This window comes from Carassius carassius, chromosome 23, assembly GCF_963082965.1.
Source record: "Carassius carassius chromosome 23, fCarCar2.1, whole genome shotgun sequence".
Classification (NCBI taxonomy): Eukaryota; Metazoa; Chordata; class Actinopteri; order Cypriniformes; family Cyprinidae; genus Carassius; species Carassius carassius.
This window is the reverse complement of record NC_081777.1, coordinates 22,599,178-22,617,015: the sequence shown is the minus strand read 5'-3', so window position 1 is coordinate 22,617,015 and position 17,838 is coordinate 22,599,178. Positions and strand designations below refer to the sequence as shown.

Genomic DNA, 17,838 nt, shown 5'->3' with positions numbered 1-17,838 from the left:
TCTAAAATAGGGCATAGATTGTCTACCCACCAGCTGTCCTCCACCCACACATGATTCGTGGCTTCTCCTGTGCTCCACCACCTCATCCTCTTGTCTGTTTGAGCTAAGCTGAGCGCCGTGCCTTCGGGATCAGGGTGGGAAAAGCTCTCATCTGAAAACTTTCTCCCCTCTTGATTTTAAGAGCTACCTACCTGCATTCACTGTCACTTCTGAAAAGTCTCCCGAGCCCTTAGAAAATCCTGACCTGTGGCACACGAGTGCTTTTATACATTGCCAATGAAGCATAAATATCTTTTGACGGTTCTATACCTGGTGAATATTAAATGCAAAATGCTGCAGTGGCTTTATTATATTTAAGCCTATTCTGAGGGATTATTATTGGGCGTTTCACAGTGAAATTCTAATATCATAGATACATAGGATGGCTGCCCTCTCATAGGTAGAATATTGAGATGTGCAGTTGGTCACCAAAGAGTTTTATTCCATTACTAATCCTTTTGTTTTTGTTGTTCGATGTTTATGTATTCCTCAGAAAATATGGATTAAGGAAAATAAAGTTGGCCTGTGATGTTCTTGTATTAGTCTTAACAGTATTCATTAATCCTACATGGTACTAGTTGGCGAGGAGGGATGTTTCTCTTCTTGTTTTCGTGCCACAGGAGGATCGTAGCCTGCTGAGAGATATTCAGGCAAATCTACTCAAAACAGTTTATGAAAGACTACATTATGTCCACCTTCTCTGTTCTCTCCATTTGAAATGTTCTGTGGCCAAATTGCATGACTAGATATATTCCAAATTGGCTTGTTTTCTTTATGCTCTCCTTGCAAATGTTCTCAGCACTAAATTGTGTGTCTTTGTGGATCCGTATTGTCACATTGAGAGAGCTTTTTTTTTTTTTTAGGACTTTGTATCATCTTTGTATCATCTGTTCTTGAATTGTTTGTAGGATTATAGGATGCAGAGTTGAAGGCTGTAAAGTAATGACATTAATATTACAGAGCCTGTTAAGACTAAAAATTTTTCTTTGCTGCTTTTTCCACAACCATACACATGATTGTGCCTCCAGGATAGATTTGTTGAGTGAATGATGCAATTTCATCTTGTTTTCTTGACCCTTTTGAAAGGCTTTAAGGTAGATCCCTCTATTCCATTTGAAGAAATAATTAATAAAATACAATAAAATGACAACAACATGAAGTTAAAAATGAGGCTACAGTATTTAGACTCCACTTTCAACATTCAATGTTGAATCCTCTTCATTGAATTCTTCATGAAGGAAGCCTCTTCAGCAGAGACTGTACATATCCTTGCTGTGACACTGTGTTTGCTCTCATTAACTTCTCATTAGTGTTGATATAGTGACTATTGGCCAGTGTTCTCTTTCCTTTCACAACCTCAGTCTTTGTGTAATTCTGGACTGTTTTTATCTTTATGCTACTGTAAGAAATAAACCTGTTTAAAAATGGTTTGGTTCTTTGTGTCCAAGCACATTAGTAAACAAGTAAACAATTTTGCTCGTCAGAGCTGCTTTATTTGTTGCAGTACATTATTATTACAACTTCAGTGTTAAATTTATGATTATATGAAAGTAACGTTCATGTTCTTTAATCAGTATGTGAACAAATGGATAATTTTTTTCCTACTATGGTTTACGTAATTTGCAGTTTCTGTGGAAACAGAGGCATTACAAAAGGTTTAAAAAGTTCAATGCCATGAATATCACTTTCCATCCAACAGCATAAGCATGTTGCATTCTGTAAGGTTTTGTGAAACCGGTTTAAAACTTTCCATCCTGATAATCAAAATTTTACAAGTTAGCTCAACTTTAAGTTGATTAAGCAATGACTCATTGTAGCTCTTATTTCCATCCTTTTTGTCATCTTGTCATTATGTAAAGTTATAATTACGTGTTTGTGACTGGAGCATATGTCTGAAAGTCTGGCGCAGCCATATATAGAAATTGCAACAAGCATATTGTTTTAAATGAAAAGGTTTAAGAGTTCATATGTATCATATAATAAAAATGTTATAGTGATTTAAAATACGTTCACATGGTTGAGCACCTGTAAGCAAGAATGTAATAGTACTATGACAGTTATGGATCTCTAGTTATCTTGAATTTGATTCCTGTAGTTATAGCTGACAAAAATCACTAGATAGTGTATTCGGTTAACAATTATACACGATCAAATATACACACAACAATGAAAAGTAATTTATGCATTTGAAACCATTTTTTATTACCATTAACAAGTGATACATTTCATGTGACAGGTGGTGATTAATGGCTCATTTCCCCAAAGCAGATGCTAGAAGAGCTAGTTAAGGGTTAACAGTGTTGACATGAATTTTCCAGACCAAAAGACAGACCAACAATTCTACAAATGTAATGGAAATTTTTAGGATAAAAAGACACCTTCAAATAGCATGATGACAATAATTTTCTTCCTCTTTATATGCTCATAATGATAATAAGCATGAGGGTTTTTTATATCTAGCAGAACATTTAACTGTGAATCTACATATAATAATCCAATCAGAAAGCATGCACAGCCCATGTGCTTTGCATCAGAGAGTCAGGACGGTTTGTCATCTGCATCTGCAATGCCCAAATTTACCAAGAGCAGGCACTGTACATTTCCCTTCCCATTCATAATTGACAAATTACATTTCTGTACAGTTTTTACATTTTCTGCCCTGGTATGTCCAGTTTGAAAATTCAGCAAGCAGTGCTAGAAGAAGGACAGGAGGAAGGTTAAGACCAAACTAAGGACTTCATCCAGATAACTTTCGCCTACAATGCTATCTCTCTCTTTCCTTAATTTTCACCCAGTTTGAGGCGGGCAAACTCATTGGCCAGCTGTAGAGCCTCCTGTATGCAGTGTGTGTTTCTACCCGTGGCCTGGGCAGACATGTCTTTACCACCTCCTTTTCCGTCCAACAGAGGGCACACTTCCTGAACCCACTCACTGGCTTTCAGGCCTCGGTTAGCAACATCCTGGGAATACAACCAGAGCACATACATTGGTGAATTTAAAACTGATACTTTACATATGCATTATTGTACTAGTACCATGCAAGTCAAAATAAGAATTTAACCATCATTAAATATGAAACAACCAAAATATGCAATCGGAAACATTTTAGTTCTGGAAGCTGTATAGCAAAGTTTTTCAGAGGAAAGGCGAGTTATTACTCTGATTGCACTGAACTTAATAATAGTAATGTGTATTCAGTTAACGTTAAATTTTTTTTTTTGAAAGAAGCCCCCTTATGCTCATCTAGGCTGCTTGTATTTGATCTTATATATATATATATATATATATATATATATATATATATATATATATATATATATATATATATATATATATATATACATACAGTAACAGAGAAACATTGTAAAATATTACAATTGTAAAAAAATATATGTTTTCCATTTGAATATATTTTAAGATTGTATTCCTGTACTGACAAAGACTTGAGTGTCACGTGATCCTTCAGTATCATTGTTATTTGCTGGTTTTGTGCTGAAGAAACATTTCTTATCAATATTGAAAACCATTATGCAGCTTAATATTTTTTGTGTAAACTGATCTCTTTTTTTAAGGATTCCTTAATGAATTTATAGGTCAAAAGAACAGCAATTACGTATGCAAAAGTCTTTACTTTTGTTCAATTGGATGTGCCCTTGCAGATTCAAAGTATTATTTTTTTTCACATCAATAAAATCTTGTGTTTTAAAGTAGATCTGGTTAAATATTTTAAGAGAGCCCTCAGCTGTCTTACAGAATGAGGACCTCTCTAACAGATTTACCTGAGGCACTTGGCACAAGCAGATAATTTTCTCCGCATCATTATCCACAGCAAAAAGCATAGCAGCAGTCTGTGGTGAATTTGTCTTCAGCAGCTTCAGAGACTCATTCAGAGCCTGTGGACACACAGACAAATCATTAAGACTTACACTGTCTGCAGACAATAACTCAATTCAGTTGAAGTATAGAGAGAGTTACCTTTGCAGATGCTCCATTCTCCATCTCCATCACAATTAGAGGTTTGTTTGGGTTACTTTCGATGATCTCCTTTGTCTTTTCCAGGACCTAAAATGGAAAAATAATGTGTTTACAGTTGGTCTTTGACTTTCCAAGAACCTTTCCAAGAGACAGCAGAATCATAGTCTCTTACCCTCTTCTGTACATCAGCCTTGCTGGCACGGTCCAGGTCATCCATGATCTTCTTAAGAGCTTTCAGGGAATCCCTCATTTCATCCTTCCGCCACTGAGAGATGACTGCAGTGCCCAGGGCCTGAATATATATGCATACACTGATCCAGGTATACTTCAATTGGTAAAATCAGACACGCCAGTGTTTTTAGACATGTGAGAGCAGAATATGTCAGAGTGGAGCTCACCTCGGTCATATCAGCAATCTCTTTCTGAATATCTTTATTAGGGCTGTTCTGAGCTTTCACTTTCTCTGCCATGGCATCTAGTTCCAGCTTCAGTGCATCACCTTTCCTCTGGGCCTGTCAACACAAACATCAATCTATCAACATCTACTAAAAATGGGAATCTAGGAACTTCCTAAATGATTTACCCACCAATAAGTCCTAAAATACTGTACTAAAAAAGTATCTAAAAACAAAACAATACACTGTTATGTGTATTTACATGTTGTTACATGAATGACCAGTCAGTAATTACACTGATTTAGCTCTCACAATTAAAAAGCACATTCTTTGTGAGTCTTCATGATGGATTTGTTGAATAGAAATGGTCCAAAAGAATCATTTGTTTGTCAATCAAACTACACTAGCCAGAATGTGCTTGCAAACAGCAAGGCATATTTAATCGTTTTATTATTTCATATCACATTCAGATAAGAAAGCAAAAAGCGGTTATACATTCCCAACCCTAAATCAGATACTAAAGTATCAGTTAAAGTCGAAAAGTGTGTATATTCATGTTGGTCCTGGCTCCTCTAACCTTCTGAGCCTCTGCTCCAGTCACTGCCACAATCCTCCTGATTCCTTTAGCGATGGCCTCCTCTGATACGATCACAAATGGTGCAGCATGACCAGAGTTCTGCAAGTGCCTATGGGTAAAAATGATCAAACAGAAAAACAAATATTGCGTTCTTAAACATTTTGATTCCATTAACAAAAAAACATTACTAATCTAAATTTTCCATTAGTTATTCATAATTTATCTATAAAGCATCAAACTTCTGAATATTACATAAAAAGTAGATTTCTTTGTTCATATTCACAGAAAACTAGATGTGCTGCTAGAGCCCAGAGGGCCTACTTCTGCAATTTTAAAAGTTTATCATATTAAAATGTTATGTTCGTACGTTCCGCCGCAGAATTCGATGGAGGTGAGTGAGCCTGCAGGGCTGTTTGGATCAGCCAGCAGCTCCTCCACCGGGACGCCAATAGACACCACTCGAACAGGATCAGGGTACGTCTCATCAAACACTGCCCTCAGACCTTGGATGGCTTTAGCTGCTGCAAGAGGGGCATCCAGGGCATAAACCGGCTGATGAAAAACATATACATAGCATTTCAGTTTGCGAGACAAAATATGAAAAAAAAATACTAAAGTGTTCTCAGGGACACGTAAGCAGCTGTATATCTGTATTGACCTAACGTATTGTACAAGAGCTTAATTGTTCTGTTTTCACAATGTCTGCACTGTGAATACAACATGTCAAATCCGTTTCAAGCAATGTGAATACCAAGTGTTTGATTGAAGTGTGCAAGTCTGTTGAATGGGCCTGACCTTGGCATCACAAATCATGGTTGAGGCGTTCTCTTCTGTGCGCCGCACTTCATCTGTGCTCATGGCTCCTTTAGCTGTGAAGTCAAAGCGCAATCTGTCTGGAGCAACCAAAGAGCCCCGCTGATCTGCCTCTCCCAGCACTGAACGCAAGGCAAAGTTAAGGATGTGTGTGGCGGTATGGTTACTCATGATGGGCCTACGACGAGCCTGAGAAAGAAAAATAGGGGAATTATGTTGCATACTGTATGTAATATCCTATTCATGTGTCAAGTCATCTCTCCTTTTTGCCTAAACTAGATGCTATAATACATTTTGAAGGTGACAAATTAACAGTGTTGGGGGGTAACTAGTTACATGTAATGGAATTACATTATTTAATTACAAAATAAATGTACTGAAAAAAAAAGCATAATAAGATTACAGATACTTATGAAAATATTAACGATTACAAAAGGGGTTACATCTGAATTTTTTTTACACACACACTAGAATTGAATGATTTATTTCCCAAATTGCATCGACTGCTCTAAAATATTGAGACACCTATGTTTCAGGAGCTTATGACACAGAGTAAGACACATGCATATATTTTTGTTTATGTATATGCATTATTTTTTAAGATGAACTGTTTTTCCCCAGTGTTTTCTGTTGTAGCTATGAAAAGATTTGTTATCAAAAACAGTATCATAGCTATTAAACTATTTCTTGTTATGATTTTAAATCTGTATTAAATCTCAGAACAATCTCAAAGTAAAAAGAGGTGTTAAAGGCTAATTTTGTGGTGGCTGTGCTTTAAAATTACATTTTTATAATCTTAGTTCAAGTAATTAAGTATTTTGAGAAGTCTGACAGTAATCAGTGGTGAGTCCTGTAAACTGTAAGTTTGACCCTGCCTGGTTTAAATGCTTCAAAATTATTTACATTTGAGAATAATCATTAGAATATTCAAAGTAATCAAATGTAAATAGGTTACATTACTTCAGTAAAGTAACTGAAATAGTTACACTACTTATTACATTTTAAATTGTATAACTTGTAATCTGTTACCTATTGCATTTCCAAAGCAACCTTCCCAACACTGCAAGTCAATGACAAAACTTTAACATACCTCGTCTACGTGCAGAGTTAGGCGGTCTCCAACCTTCAGCGTGCCGTATACCATACCAATATGAAGCACGTACCCTCCGCGCACCTGAGTATTCTTCACAGTGAACTCCATCCTCTAAAGCAACACAATAAAACATGACAGCACCATGAAGCACAACTAAATTAGGCAGTTCAGCTTCTTTATACAACCCCTCTCAGTTGCTTACATCCTCAGTGGAGTCGTTTTCTCGGAGCATGTAGCCTTCATCAAAGCTCTGGCCTCCCTGCTCGGCGTAGAAAGAGGTTTTGTCGAGCAGCACTCCACACTCTTGACCTGTGGTCACCTCATCAACAAATGCACGCTCCCTCCTGAGAGCCAGCACTGTACCCACTTCCTGTTCAAACTCTGAGAGGGACACACAATTACACAAGTGTAAAAAAACCGATGCATAATCAAACCGTAAAAATCAAGAGGAATAGCAAATGTGTAATTCATACCATAGTTGCCGTTATCATTTGAAGTGTACTTGTACTTGGGGCTGTCATCAGTGGCAGCGACACCTTTGTTTCTGAGCTCTTCAATGGCATAGATGTCCAGCATGATGTGGTCAACGTCCCCAGAGCCTTTGCCCTGAGACTTCAACTGTGTGCACGGATATTTGAATTAAACTCATTTACATTAATACAAACACTTAAATTAATGTTACCAGTTGATATTGGACATGTATTGGATTAATATCTCAGATAATACATAATTTTACCTATTTAACCTATTTGAACATGTAGATTAACTTCATATACATATTCAAAATTCACTATATACATACATACATACATATATACATACATATATATATATATATATATATATATATATATATATATATATATATATATATATATTATATAGCTACACAACAGTATAATTGAAAGTAATGAATTTTTAAGAGCTTATATTTAACAGTACTATTGAATGAGTATTTTTAACCACTGGGTGCCACTGAGTTCTGGTAATGTCCTCTGTGTGTTTTAGAACTGTGAAATTATTCTGAAATTCTAAATGGAAATCTCACTGTATGGAAGAATGAACACATTTAAACCTGCGCAGCTTTCTTCTCATCCTCAAAGGCCTGGATGTCCACTCCCATTCCTCGTTCCTCAGCGATCAGGGCAGTGAGGTCCAGAGGGAAACCATAAGTGTCATACAGCAGCCAGGCTGTGTCACCTACGCAAAACAGTGGCATTTACGAACAAAAAATTCAACATCAGTTTTAGAATGTGGATTTACAGTGAATTTTAGCATAAAGAAAAAGAAAACAATTTTTTTACAATTCAGTCTCAGGACAGATTCACAGTCATTTGAATTATGATTATTACTTTTTCATTTTTATTAAATATTACATTATAATAATATAGTAACAATACTATAGTAATAAAACTACTGTATTGTAAAATAGTATCATTTTACTTTTCAGAATGACAGTAAACTCACAACACTAGTATTTATGTACTCTTTACATTTTTATTTTGGTGGAAAAACCTTAAGGCTTCTCTTAGATTTATAAACAATTTTCATTATGAATTTGGGAGAATGGTTGGATATTGTTTTATTTTCAAGTGCATGTTACAGATACTGGTTCTTTGTGGTATTATGTGCTTAACCTGGTATAGTCTTGCTGTCTCCCAGACTCTGGATCTTGCGGTCCAGGATGCGTCGTCCCCTGCTAAGGGTCTTAAGGAACTGTGCCTCCTCCTCATTGATGATGTCTTTTACCATATCAGGATCCTTCCGCAGCTCTGGGAAAGCATCACCCTGTAGAGAGCAACGAACCATTAAATGGCCATCAGAGAGATTAAAGAGCATCTCAATGTTTCAGCAGCTGCCACTTTGAATCACTGTCAAAGCTGCAAACAGGGTATCCTTATTCACATAAAATAAGGAGGAAAAATATAGTGTCTGAGTGGTAGAGGCCTTACCAGAGACTCAACCACCACATCTACCAAAGAGGCAAAGAAGCCCTTCTGTGCACCCAGCTTCTCTTGAGAGTATCGCACGGCACGACGCAGAATCCTCCTCAGCACATAACTGCAACACAAAAACAGGGTCACACACACACATACATACATTGACTATATGCCAATAACTCAGCATATAATAACACAATCATCTCACCCCCTGCCCGTGTTGTCAGGCCTGCCACCATCAGACAAGGCAATGGTAATGGTGCGGGCGTGATCAGCCAGGACACGGTATGCCATGTCAATACCATCTGTGTCTTCTGCACCAACTTTTCCTGTGTATGCCCTGGCACCTGTTCCCTGAGAACCAAGAAATTATTTTAAGTAATGTGCAAAACAGTTTTTAGTCATGTTTTTTTATGCTTTTCTATATTACCTTCTGAATGGCTTCAAAATAAGGGATGAACAGGTCTGTGTCGTAGTTGGACATCTTGTTTTGTAGTACAGAGACCAAGCGCTCCAGTCCCATCCCTGTGTCAATGCTCTTCTTGGGCAGAGGCTTTAGAACGGTCTCTGATTCTCTGCATAGAGAGATCATAAACATATGAATTTAAAACAATGCGTGCATACTTAAAGTATCTTTGTTTAAAACAAATCAGAGGTTGTGATATAGGATCAGTGCTAAAACTCTGGCTGATGATTCATATACACTATATTCATATACACTTCAATGATTAATATACACTATAATTTTGATGTTTCTCTAGGTTGCATTTATTAGATCAAATACAGTAAAAACTGTCATATTAAGTGGAATTTATACCAAAGATCTTAAGTAGTCATTCAGTGTGATCAATCAGAAGTAACTCCAATATGATTTGGTGCTCAAGAAACATTTATTATTTTTATCAATGTTAAAATCAGTTGATGCTTAATATATTGTGGACATTTGTGTGTGTGTTATTCTTTGATGAATTAAAAGAAAATAACAGCATTTATTTGAAAGAGAACTGTAACACTTCTGATCATTTAATTATTTAATCATCGTTTAATTGAATGGGTCACTGCTGAATTAAAGTATTAATTTCTTAAACTAAGAATTTACATTAAATTATTCACTGAATCAGCCATATGTTAATGTTTTTAAGAATGAATGAGTCCGTTTTAGAATTAAATCGAATTAATATTACATTTTGGCTGATACTGATCTTTTTTTTTAAATCCGTAACATCAGCTAATAGCGGATATGACGCCTATACTGTTGTCCCAATATTCTTGTGCATCACTTTGAACAGTACATTCAATAAGAAATGACTCCAGAAGCAATGTCTCTAAGTGTGTGTACATTGTTAGCTGTAGGTAGCAAGGAGCAGTAATTTACCTGTTAAACTGAATGAACACAAGGTTCCAGACTTCAAGCACATTCGGGTCATCCATGTTGACCAGGTGAGCGGCATCTCTGCCTCCAATGCGATCATAGTGGATCTCGCTACAGGGTCCACATGGACCGGTGTCCCCCATCTCCCAGAAATTATCTTTCATGCTCCCCGGGAGAATACGGCTCTCCTCCATTCTAAGACAGAGAGAATATGAAAATATAAAACAACATTTAACAATTTCACATCGATAACTTAATACACCTTGTACAGATTCTGTACTCACCCCAAGTCCAGCCAGATCTGCTTGCACTCCAGGTCAGGCTCCAGTCCTGCGTCAGCATGACCACCAAAATAAGTCACATAGAGCCGGTCAATAGGTATACCAAACTCTTTTGTCAGCAGATTCATTGCCATCTCGCAGGCCAGGTGCTAGAGACAAAATGAGCAAAAGAGAAATAAAGAGATACAAAGAGAAAAAGACAAAATTCGTTTTTCCATTAAGAATTTTAACAGCACATAAATACAGCAAAACAAGTAGCACCAGTACTATAAAGTAAAACACTTTAAAGTAACACTTTTCTATCCATTTCTTACTTTAAAATAATCTCCAAAGGACCAAGATCCCAACATCTCGAAGAATGTATGATGGTACACATCTTTGCCCACATCATCAAGGTCATTGTGTTTGCCGCCGGCACGAATGCACTTCTGTGTATTTGCAGCACGACGAAGTCTGGCCATAGGGTGGGATGGGTCGATGGTGTTCAGGAAGATGGGCTTGAACTATAAAAACCAATTAATTGTTTCCAACAAATTAGAAACTTATGTTCACCCGTTTTTGATAGAAGGTTCAAATCTCCTTACCTGGTTCATCCCGGCATTGGCGAAGAGCAGAGTGGGGTCATCAAGCGGAACGGTGGACGACGAGTGGACGTACTGGTGCTCATGGCGGCGAAAGAAGTCGATGAACTTCTCACGGATCTGTGCAGCAGTCAGTAAAGAGTCCATGCTGGTTGTGTTTTTCTCAGGGGACTGGAGATATATATACAAACACACAGTGAGCCAGAAACTGGTTTCACAAAAACAGCGGGTGGAGTAAACATGCAGCTGCTTTTTTTTTTCTTACTGTTGTTAACTGATAACAACTAAAGAATCTGTTATGGACACCTGCATCCTGTAAGAATATCACACACACCTCACGATCACTGCATCAATACTGGGACATGCGAGGGAGGAATCTGTTCAGTGAGTAAGCAATGCTTGCAAATTCACCAAATAGACAAAATCCTTTCTAACATGCAGGGAAAGTAAGCTAAGGGGAAATCATATGACTAAATGACTTCTTTATGTGGATAAAAGGATCATTTTATGAATATAAACACAGAAATATCAAATATAACTATGAAAATGGCACATCACAAACCATACAAAATATCTCCTAGAATCTTAAAATGAAATCAAACACTTGGTCTGGAATTGAGAAACAATCTTCCTTGCTGAAGTGAAGCTCCTCGGCAGTTGGAGCCTGTATGCTGCAAACACAGACATCCCTGGAGAAGCCTAATTACAGCACCGGAGCTCCCATAACGACTAATCTAAAATATAAAGACATCTTTTCCAAAAGTCAACCCATAAACACTCAAGCCATGCATGCGAAAAACTTAACTGCATCAATAGCTTCACACTGAAAGCCAGAATTTCCTTGCTATAATGACATGGACTTAATATTGTTCATTTAAAAAAAACAGATAAACTTGATTTACAATCAATATCAGGGCTCAACGATAAGTGTTAAATTTTTACTTGCCCTGTCAATGTTTTTACTGGAACCAATCTAAAAATTGCCTAATTAAAAAAAATAATAATAATACAATTTTATAATGAAATTTCGTATTTGCAAAACTACAACAATTAGGAACTCCATGACATCACATAAACACATCTTTCCTGAATACAGACAGTGGTGTTTATATGTTTCAAGCTACTTTAAATTATGCTTCCAAGACACAAGTCATAACATTTCCTTGAATACATCATTAAATCATCAAAATTTGACACTAATCCCAAAAATAAAAACACACGGTGATGCGCTCATGTTACTCCAAGATAAATCATTGTTGTTGTTTTTCCTAATTCATATGCTGGCTTGAACAAAAAGCTTCTGTTAAATTAATAAAATGTTATCTATAATAATAATAATAATAAAGCTCTAATATTTATTATGGATTCATATAAACATCTTTCCTGGGAAAAAACAGGAAGCACAAGGTTGTGAGGTTGCTCTTATTAATAGGTTTTTATTAACATACTAACAAAACCTTCAGTGAGATTAAATCTCTTAAAGAAGAGACCTGCCAAAGACAAGCAGTGCACACCTGGCAAATCAAGACCATTTCAAAGTAATTTTTTTTAAATAAAGCAGAAGGGAATGCTGACAGTGATCTTCCTTACTGCTAAGCCCTGAATATAACATTCTAACAAAACAGAGTTAAACGCATCTGGCAAAGCTTGTGAAGTATGGAAGTAAAATAATGACTTATGTCTTTGAAACAAAAAAGCATGCTGAATAGCACTAACTGAAAAATAATGCATTGCATTAACAGTACTTGCATTTTAATGCCTTGTATTTCCAGGGCTTGCATCTTTAGGTCCTGAAATTTTATATAGTTGTTCATTTAAGCTGTGAATATTTCAATTGAAAATATTTCACACACCTTTTCATAATTAAAAAATCAATAATTCATATTCACGTTCCAGAATTCACTTCCAAAATATTAAATCGGTTAAAAAAATACGATGTATAATATTCGACAGGCAAATTTCGGTCCATTTTATTTCACTTTCCAAATTCGCTTCCACAAATTCAGTGGTTAAAATTCGGCAGATAAGTCGCCCTTTCACATCCGGGTGCTGCAGGAATAGCAGTAGAGCATAGAGGCATGATCTCCAACTGCTGTCAGTCGCTCCCCAGCAGGTGGTGCAAGCGGCTGTTATATAAGGCCAAAGCAACAGGTGGATTAAGTAATACAGTTACAAAAACTGATCTGCAGAAATTAAGCAAGCGCTAGGTAGAAGTTTTGATTATCGGGGCATGTGGAAAAGCTGATTGTGCGTATGTTTATTTCAACCTCTTTGCTGTTACCAAGTAAGCAGCATTCAAAGGAGATTATAATGGTGTTTTACCCAACGCTGAATTACAGAACTAACATTACATCTAAGGAAGACACATATTGCTTTCGGTTGTTTAGTTTCCGTAACTTTGTGTCATGGCTTTTGCGTGCTGAGCTGTAATACTGGGGATCCCCTCACGTCACACTCCAGGATTCCCCAATGACGAGTAATGCTTCTCAGTCAAATAATACTGTGATATAAGACCTCAGATCTCAGAATACATTTTATTGATGATTATGCAAACTATATAGACAGTTAAGCAAATGGGGTCAAAAAGAATCCAATGCGCTGCATTTTTTTTATATTGATTTCCATTACCGCTGATCTATAAAGTCGACAGTCACACAAAGATATCAATACCATGATTAGTTTTAACAATATGCAACCAATTTATATTAACATAAAAAAAGAGTTAAAAACAATCTAGGTATATTCTGAAAATTTAAACTGAAGAAATTATTGACGTGCTACCGCACCCAAGGGACCGTCTGACAATTCCACTGACTGGGTTAAAAGGTCCAATGTGTTTTAATTAAAATTTTAAATAACACAGTCAAATTCTTAATCTTGTATTTCTCATAGTGATTTTCTACAGGTGAGATTTTGCCAATACCTCCCTTCATATATTTACAGTATACAATTATTTACATATTAAAGATCCCTGGAAAGGGTTTTCATGTTCCAACAGTTGTAGTACATTGCTAGATACAAGACTGACTTACTAGGGATGGGCGTTTTCCACAAATATCACATTCGAATATTTGAGCTCACAAAAAAAGAATATTCGAATATTTGTTTATTTAAATTAAGTTTAATGAGTCAGACGTTATTTTTCAGCAACATTTGTTTTCGTCATTTTGAACAAGCTTACACACAATAAGCTTGAACATTACACATTGTGTTTTGTAGCTGAAAACCTTTAATGCGTGCAAACAAATAAAAGTACAGGGTAAAGCAGCCTGCAGCAATTATATTGTACACTTAACTTTTAAACTGTCAGCAAATCTTTTTTGCTTTTTTTTTTATTGTTTTACATGTTCTTGTTAAGAAACACGGGCATGTAAACATGAACGGGGGAAAGTCGGCTCCTTAGTCTGTTAACAATAAGGTCGGCCGTGGAGAAAACGCGCTCTGACAGCACAGACGTTGTCGGGACTCACAATAACGGTGTGCTAAGTGAATATGTTTTGTGAAGCGCTTCGTGTTTTCGTTTCACCACTGAATGGGATCCTCATCTGGTGGAATACATGGCTCCAGCAAGAACTGCTCCCACTCGTCTCAGCTGGACTCTCTGTAATCATCGCTGAAGAACTGGCTCAGCCTTTACCAACGAGTGGGCATTGCATCTTCTTCATCGTGGCGATTGCATCCGCACCACTCGCATCAAGGAAAATGTTCTGATAATGTTCAAAAAAAGTGTTTTTTTCTTACTTCTCTCATGTTTTCATCGAGAAACCTGAGATGTTTGTGCCGAGGGTCTAGGGCAGACGCGAGAAGAGGAGTTTTCACTGCATTCTCCAAGTTAGCGGTGTTTATTCGTTGCTTGAGAGATGCCGCAACAATGTTCTTGAATTCGGTCACTTTCTGTGATTCTCCACGGCATATTTGAAGTAGAAAGACCGCAGTTCTTAGGGGGCGTTCACATATCGCGTCTTTTGCATGCTCAATTTCGTTATTTCCAATGTAGGCACGCGGTATGCGCGCTCATAATGGAAGCGACGCGGTCGCGATGCGCACGCGGTGCGACGCGCCCGTTTTTTCCAGGCGCATCCGCACTGCATCGAGTTAAAAACATCTCAACTTTCAGAATGCCACAAGTGCACCGCAGGTCATGTGACAAGAACTAAACATTCAGCTTCATCCTTTCCCTGAACGTTGAAAGCTCAGCCAAGATGAAGGACCAGCTGATCATAGCTGTATATGGATTGCCACTTTTAAATAAATTTTGTATCAGAGCTACTGAAACCGATTTTTTTTTGTGCTGCAAATCCATTTATTCTTTGCTGAAATTTCCGCGTCTTCATGGAGAGAGCGCGTCATTGTTGCTAAGCCTCAGGAGAGCTTCTGCCCGAGCGCTTTGGAAAAAAGGAGAAAGTGGCGCGCATAGCCTTTTCCACGCGTTATTAGGCGCGATATGTGAATCGCCCCTTATTCATTCATTATTTTGTAAATAAATTAAATTATTTTATATATATAACATGCACTTTTTCTTGTTCCGTAACTTGCGTTCATATCCTCAACTGTCTGTATATAGTTTGCATCATCAGTCAGATGTGAGTTTTGTCTTTTAATCGCTGTCACTGTGTTTTCTTTTCTTTAACAGATTTCTGAGGGAAACCTCGTGAAACCTTGAGCGTTCGTTCATATTTTACATCTGCTTAACTGTCTATATAGTTTGCATAATCATCAATAAAATGTATTCTGAGATCTGAGGTCTTATATCACAGTATTATTTGACTGAGAAGCATTACTCCTCATTGGGGAATCCTGGAGTGTGACGTGAGGGGATCCCCAGTATTACAGCTCAGCACGCAAAAGCATGACACAAAGTTACGGAAACTAAACAACCGAAAGCAATATGTGTCTTCCTTAGATGTAATGTTAGTTCTGTAATTCAGCGTTGGGTAAAACACCATTATAATCTCCTTTGAATGCTGCTTACTTGGTAACAGCAAAGAGGTTGAAATAAACATACGCACAATCAGCTTTTCCACATGCCCCGATAATCAAAACTTCTACCTAGCGCTTGCTTAATTTCTGCAGATCAGTTTTTGTAACTGTATTACTTAATCCACCTGTTGCTTTGGCCTTATATAACAGCCGCTTGCACCACCTGCTGGGGAGCGACTGACAGCAGTTGGAGATCATGCCTCTATGCTCTACTGCTATTCCTGCAGCTCCCGGATGTGAAAGGGCGACTTATCTGCCGAATTTTAACCACTGAATTTGTGGAAGCGAATTTGGAAAGTGAAATAAAATGGACCGAAATTTGTCTGTCGAATATTATATCGTATTTTTTTACCGATTTAATACTTTGGAAGTGAATTCTGGAACGTGAATATGAATTATTGATTTTTTAATTATGAAAAAGTGTGTGAAATATTTTTAATTGAAATATTCACAGCTTAAACGAACAACTATATTAAATTTCAGGACCTAAAGATGCAAGCCCTGGAAATACAAGGCATTAAAATGCAAGTACTGTTAATTCAATGCATTATCTTTTCAGATAGTGCTATTCAGCATGCTTTTTTGTTTCAAAGACATAAGTCATTATTTTACTTCCATATTGAAGGATCATAAAAATCAGGCACATGAAATGATGCACCAAAATTAGTGAGCAGAGCAAGTCAACAGACCAAGAGCTGCACACACTGAGCTTCACCTGACAATAGAAGAAAGCTTTGGCACATAAACAAGTGAGATGAAGAGCCATAGATATTGATGCTCTATGGTCCTAGAGGAAGTAAATATGCTTTAGTGTAATACCTGCATTCTGAATAAGAACTCATTCATATAAACGTAAATGACATGACAGTTTCCACACATATTATGAAAACTGGAATCTGATTTCTGCTGCACTGCATTACCAGTGCACTGGCATAGGCCAAACCCCTATAGACCAGAATTATAATGCAAGCTTGTGCGGACTTGCACATCTACATCTACATCTCCATCCGGATTTGCATTCTATATTACAAAAGTAACTCGGTCATAATGTCAAGGTAACTTGCAAAGAGTGGAAGATAATTAAGTCGTTCAGATTTATTTTACACTCGCATGCTTCCCCTAAGCACGAGACAAGGCTAAACTGACAATCCAGTCATTCAACAAAATACCATTTAATTGGATTCATGTGGTCTCGTGATACAGGTCACAAAGACATACAATAAAAAATAACAGCAAATAACGCGTGGAAGCAAATGTAAATCTTATAAAACTTACGAATAATAATCTTGTAAACGCTTCAGAAACCAGTCACACTACTTCCACCACGCCGGCTGAAACCAAAAGGAGAGTAGAAGCACCGCCCACAACCCACATGATTGGTTCAGGAATATTGATGTTTCAGTGTAAGTAGTTTCTATTGGTTTAGGATGCTTTCGGTCAACGGCGTAAAGGACGGAACTGGATGATGCAACGATAAAGTAACAGTGCAGTGATATTTTTTATGATTTTTATTTGATCTTACAAATGTGATTTACAATCTCCTTTTGTTTTTTCTCTCCTGGTTAATAAGCATTTCTTCTTTCATAATCAAAGCAACACCATTGCTGTAAATAATGGAATATTTTTCATGTTTAAGAAAATACTTAAGCGTGTTAACCTAAAACTTCATTATTATTATTATTAATAATAATAATAATAATAATAGTACAGACGTCCAAATGGATTAAGTGGAAGAATATCATGATGCAGTGTGATGGAAGGCTAGAATTTTGCAAATTACAAAAGCAAGACA

General features: G+C 36.9%; 1 protein-coding gene across 2 annotated transcripts; it reads right to left on the bottom strand.

Annotated features, from left to right (window-relative positions):
• Positions 1 to 2,216: 2,216 nt before the first annotated feature.
• Positions 2,217 to 17,439, bottom strand: LOC132101536 (alanine--tRNA ligase, cytoplasmic-like). 2 transcript variants are annotated; one of them, XM_059506570.1, is made up of 22 exons: positions 17,322 to 17,394; positions 16,762 to 16,833; positions 11,070 to 11,237; positions 10,800 to 10,988; positions 10,489 to 10,634; positions 10,208 to 10,399; positions 9,263 to 9,407; positions 9,041 to 9,186; positions 8,845 to 8,953; positions 8,530 to 8,680; positions 7,968 to 8,092; positions 7,366 to 7,510; positions 7,095 to 7,273; positions 6,890 to 7,003; positions 5,782 to 5,988; positions 5,354 to 5,538; positions 4,987 to 5,095; positions 4,413 to 4,526; positions 4,187 to 4,306; positions 4,015 to 4,101; positions 3,819 to 3,932; positions 2,217 to 2,999 (listed from the first exon to the last, which is right to left on the bottom strand). In XM_059506570.1, the coding sequence occupies exons 2-22, from the start codon at positions 16,810 to 16,812 to the stop codon at positions 2,820 to 2,822; spliced, it is 2,976 nt and encodes a 991-aa protein (XP_059362553.1). In that variant the 5' UTR covers positions 16,813 to 16,833; positions 17,322 to 17,394; the 3' UTR covers positions 2,217 to 2,819. The 2 variants fall into 2 exon arrangements, with proteins under 2 accessions (XP_059362553.1, XP_059362555.1); XM_059506572.1 differs by lacking the exon at positions 16,762 to 16,833 and having other exon boundaries at positions 17,322 to 17,439.
• Between the last annotated feature and the right edge of the window lie 399 nt (positions 17,440 to 17,838).

What these genes read in the sequence shown, in the direction of transcription:
- LOC132101536 (XM_059506570.1), bottom strand. Translation starts at nt 16,812, where the DNA reads ATGGCTCTTCATCTCACTTGTTTATGTGCCAAAGCTTTCTTCTATTGT. An exon ending in CCTTTGGAGATTATTTTAAA is followed by an intron (nt 10,635 to 10,799) that starts GTAAGAAATGGA and finishes TTTTGTCTCTAG; the next exon opens with CACCTGGCCTGCGAGATGGC. An exon ending in CCTGACAACACGGGCAGGGG is followed by an intron (nt 8,954 to 9,040) that starts GTGAGATGATTG and finishes TTTGTGTTGCAG; the next exon opens with TTATGTGCTGAGGAGGATTC.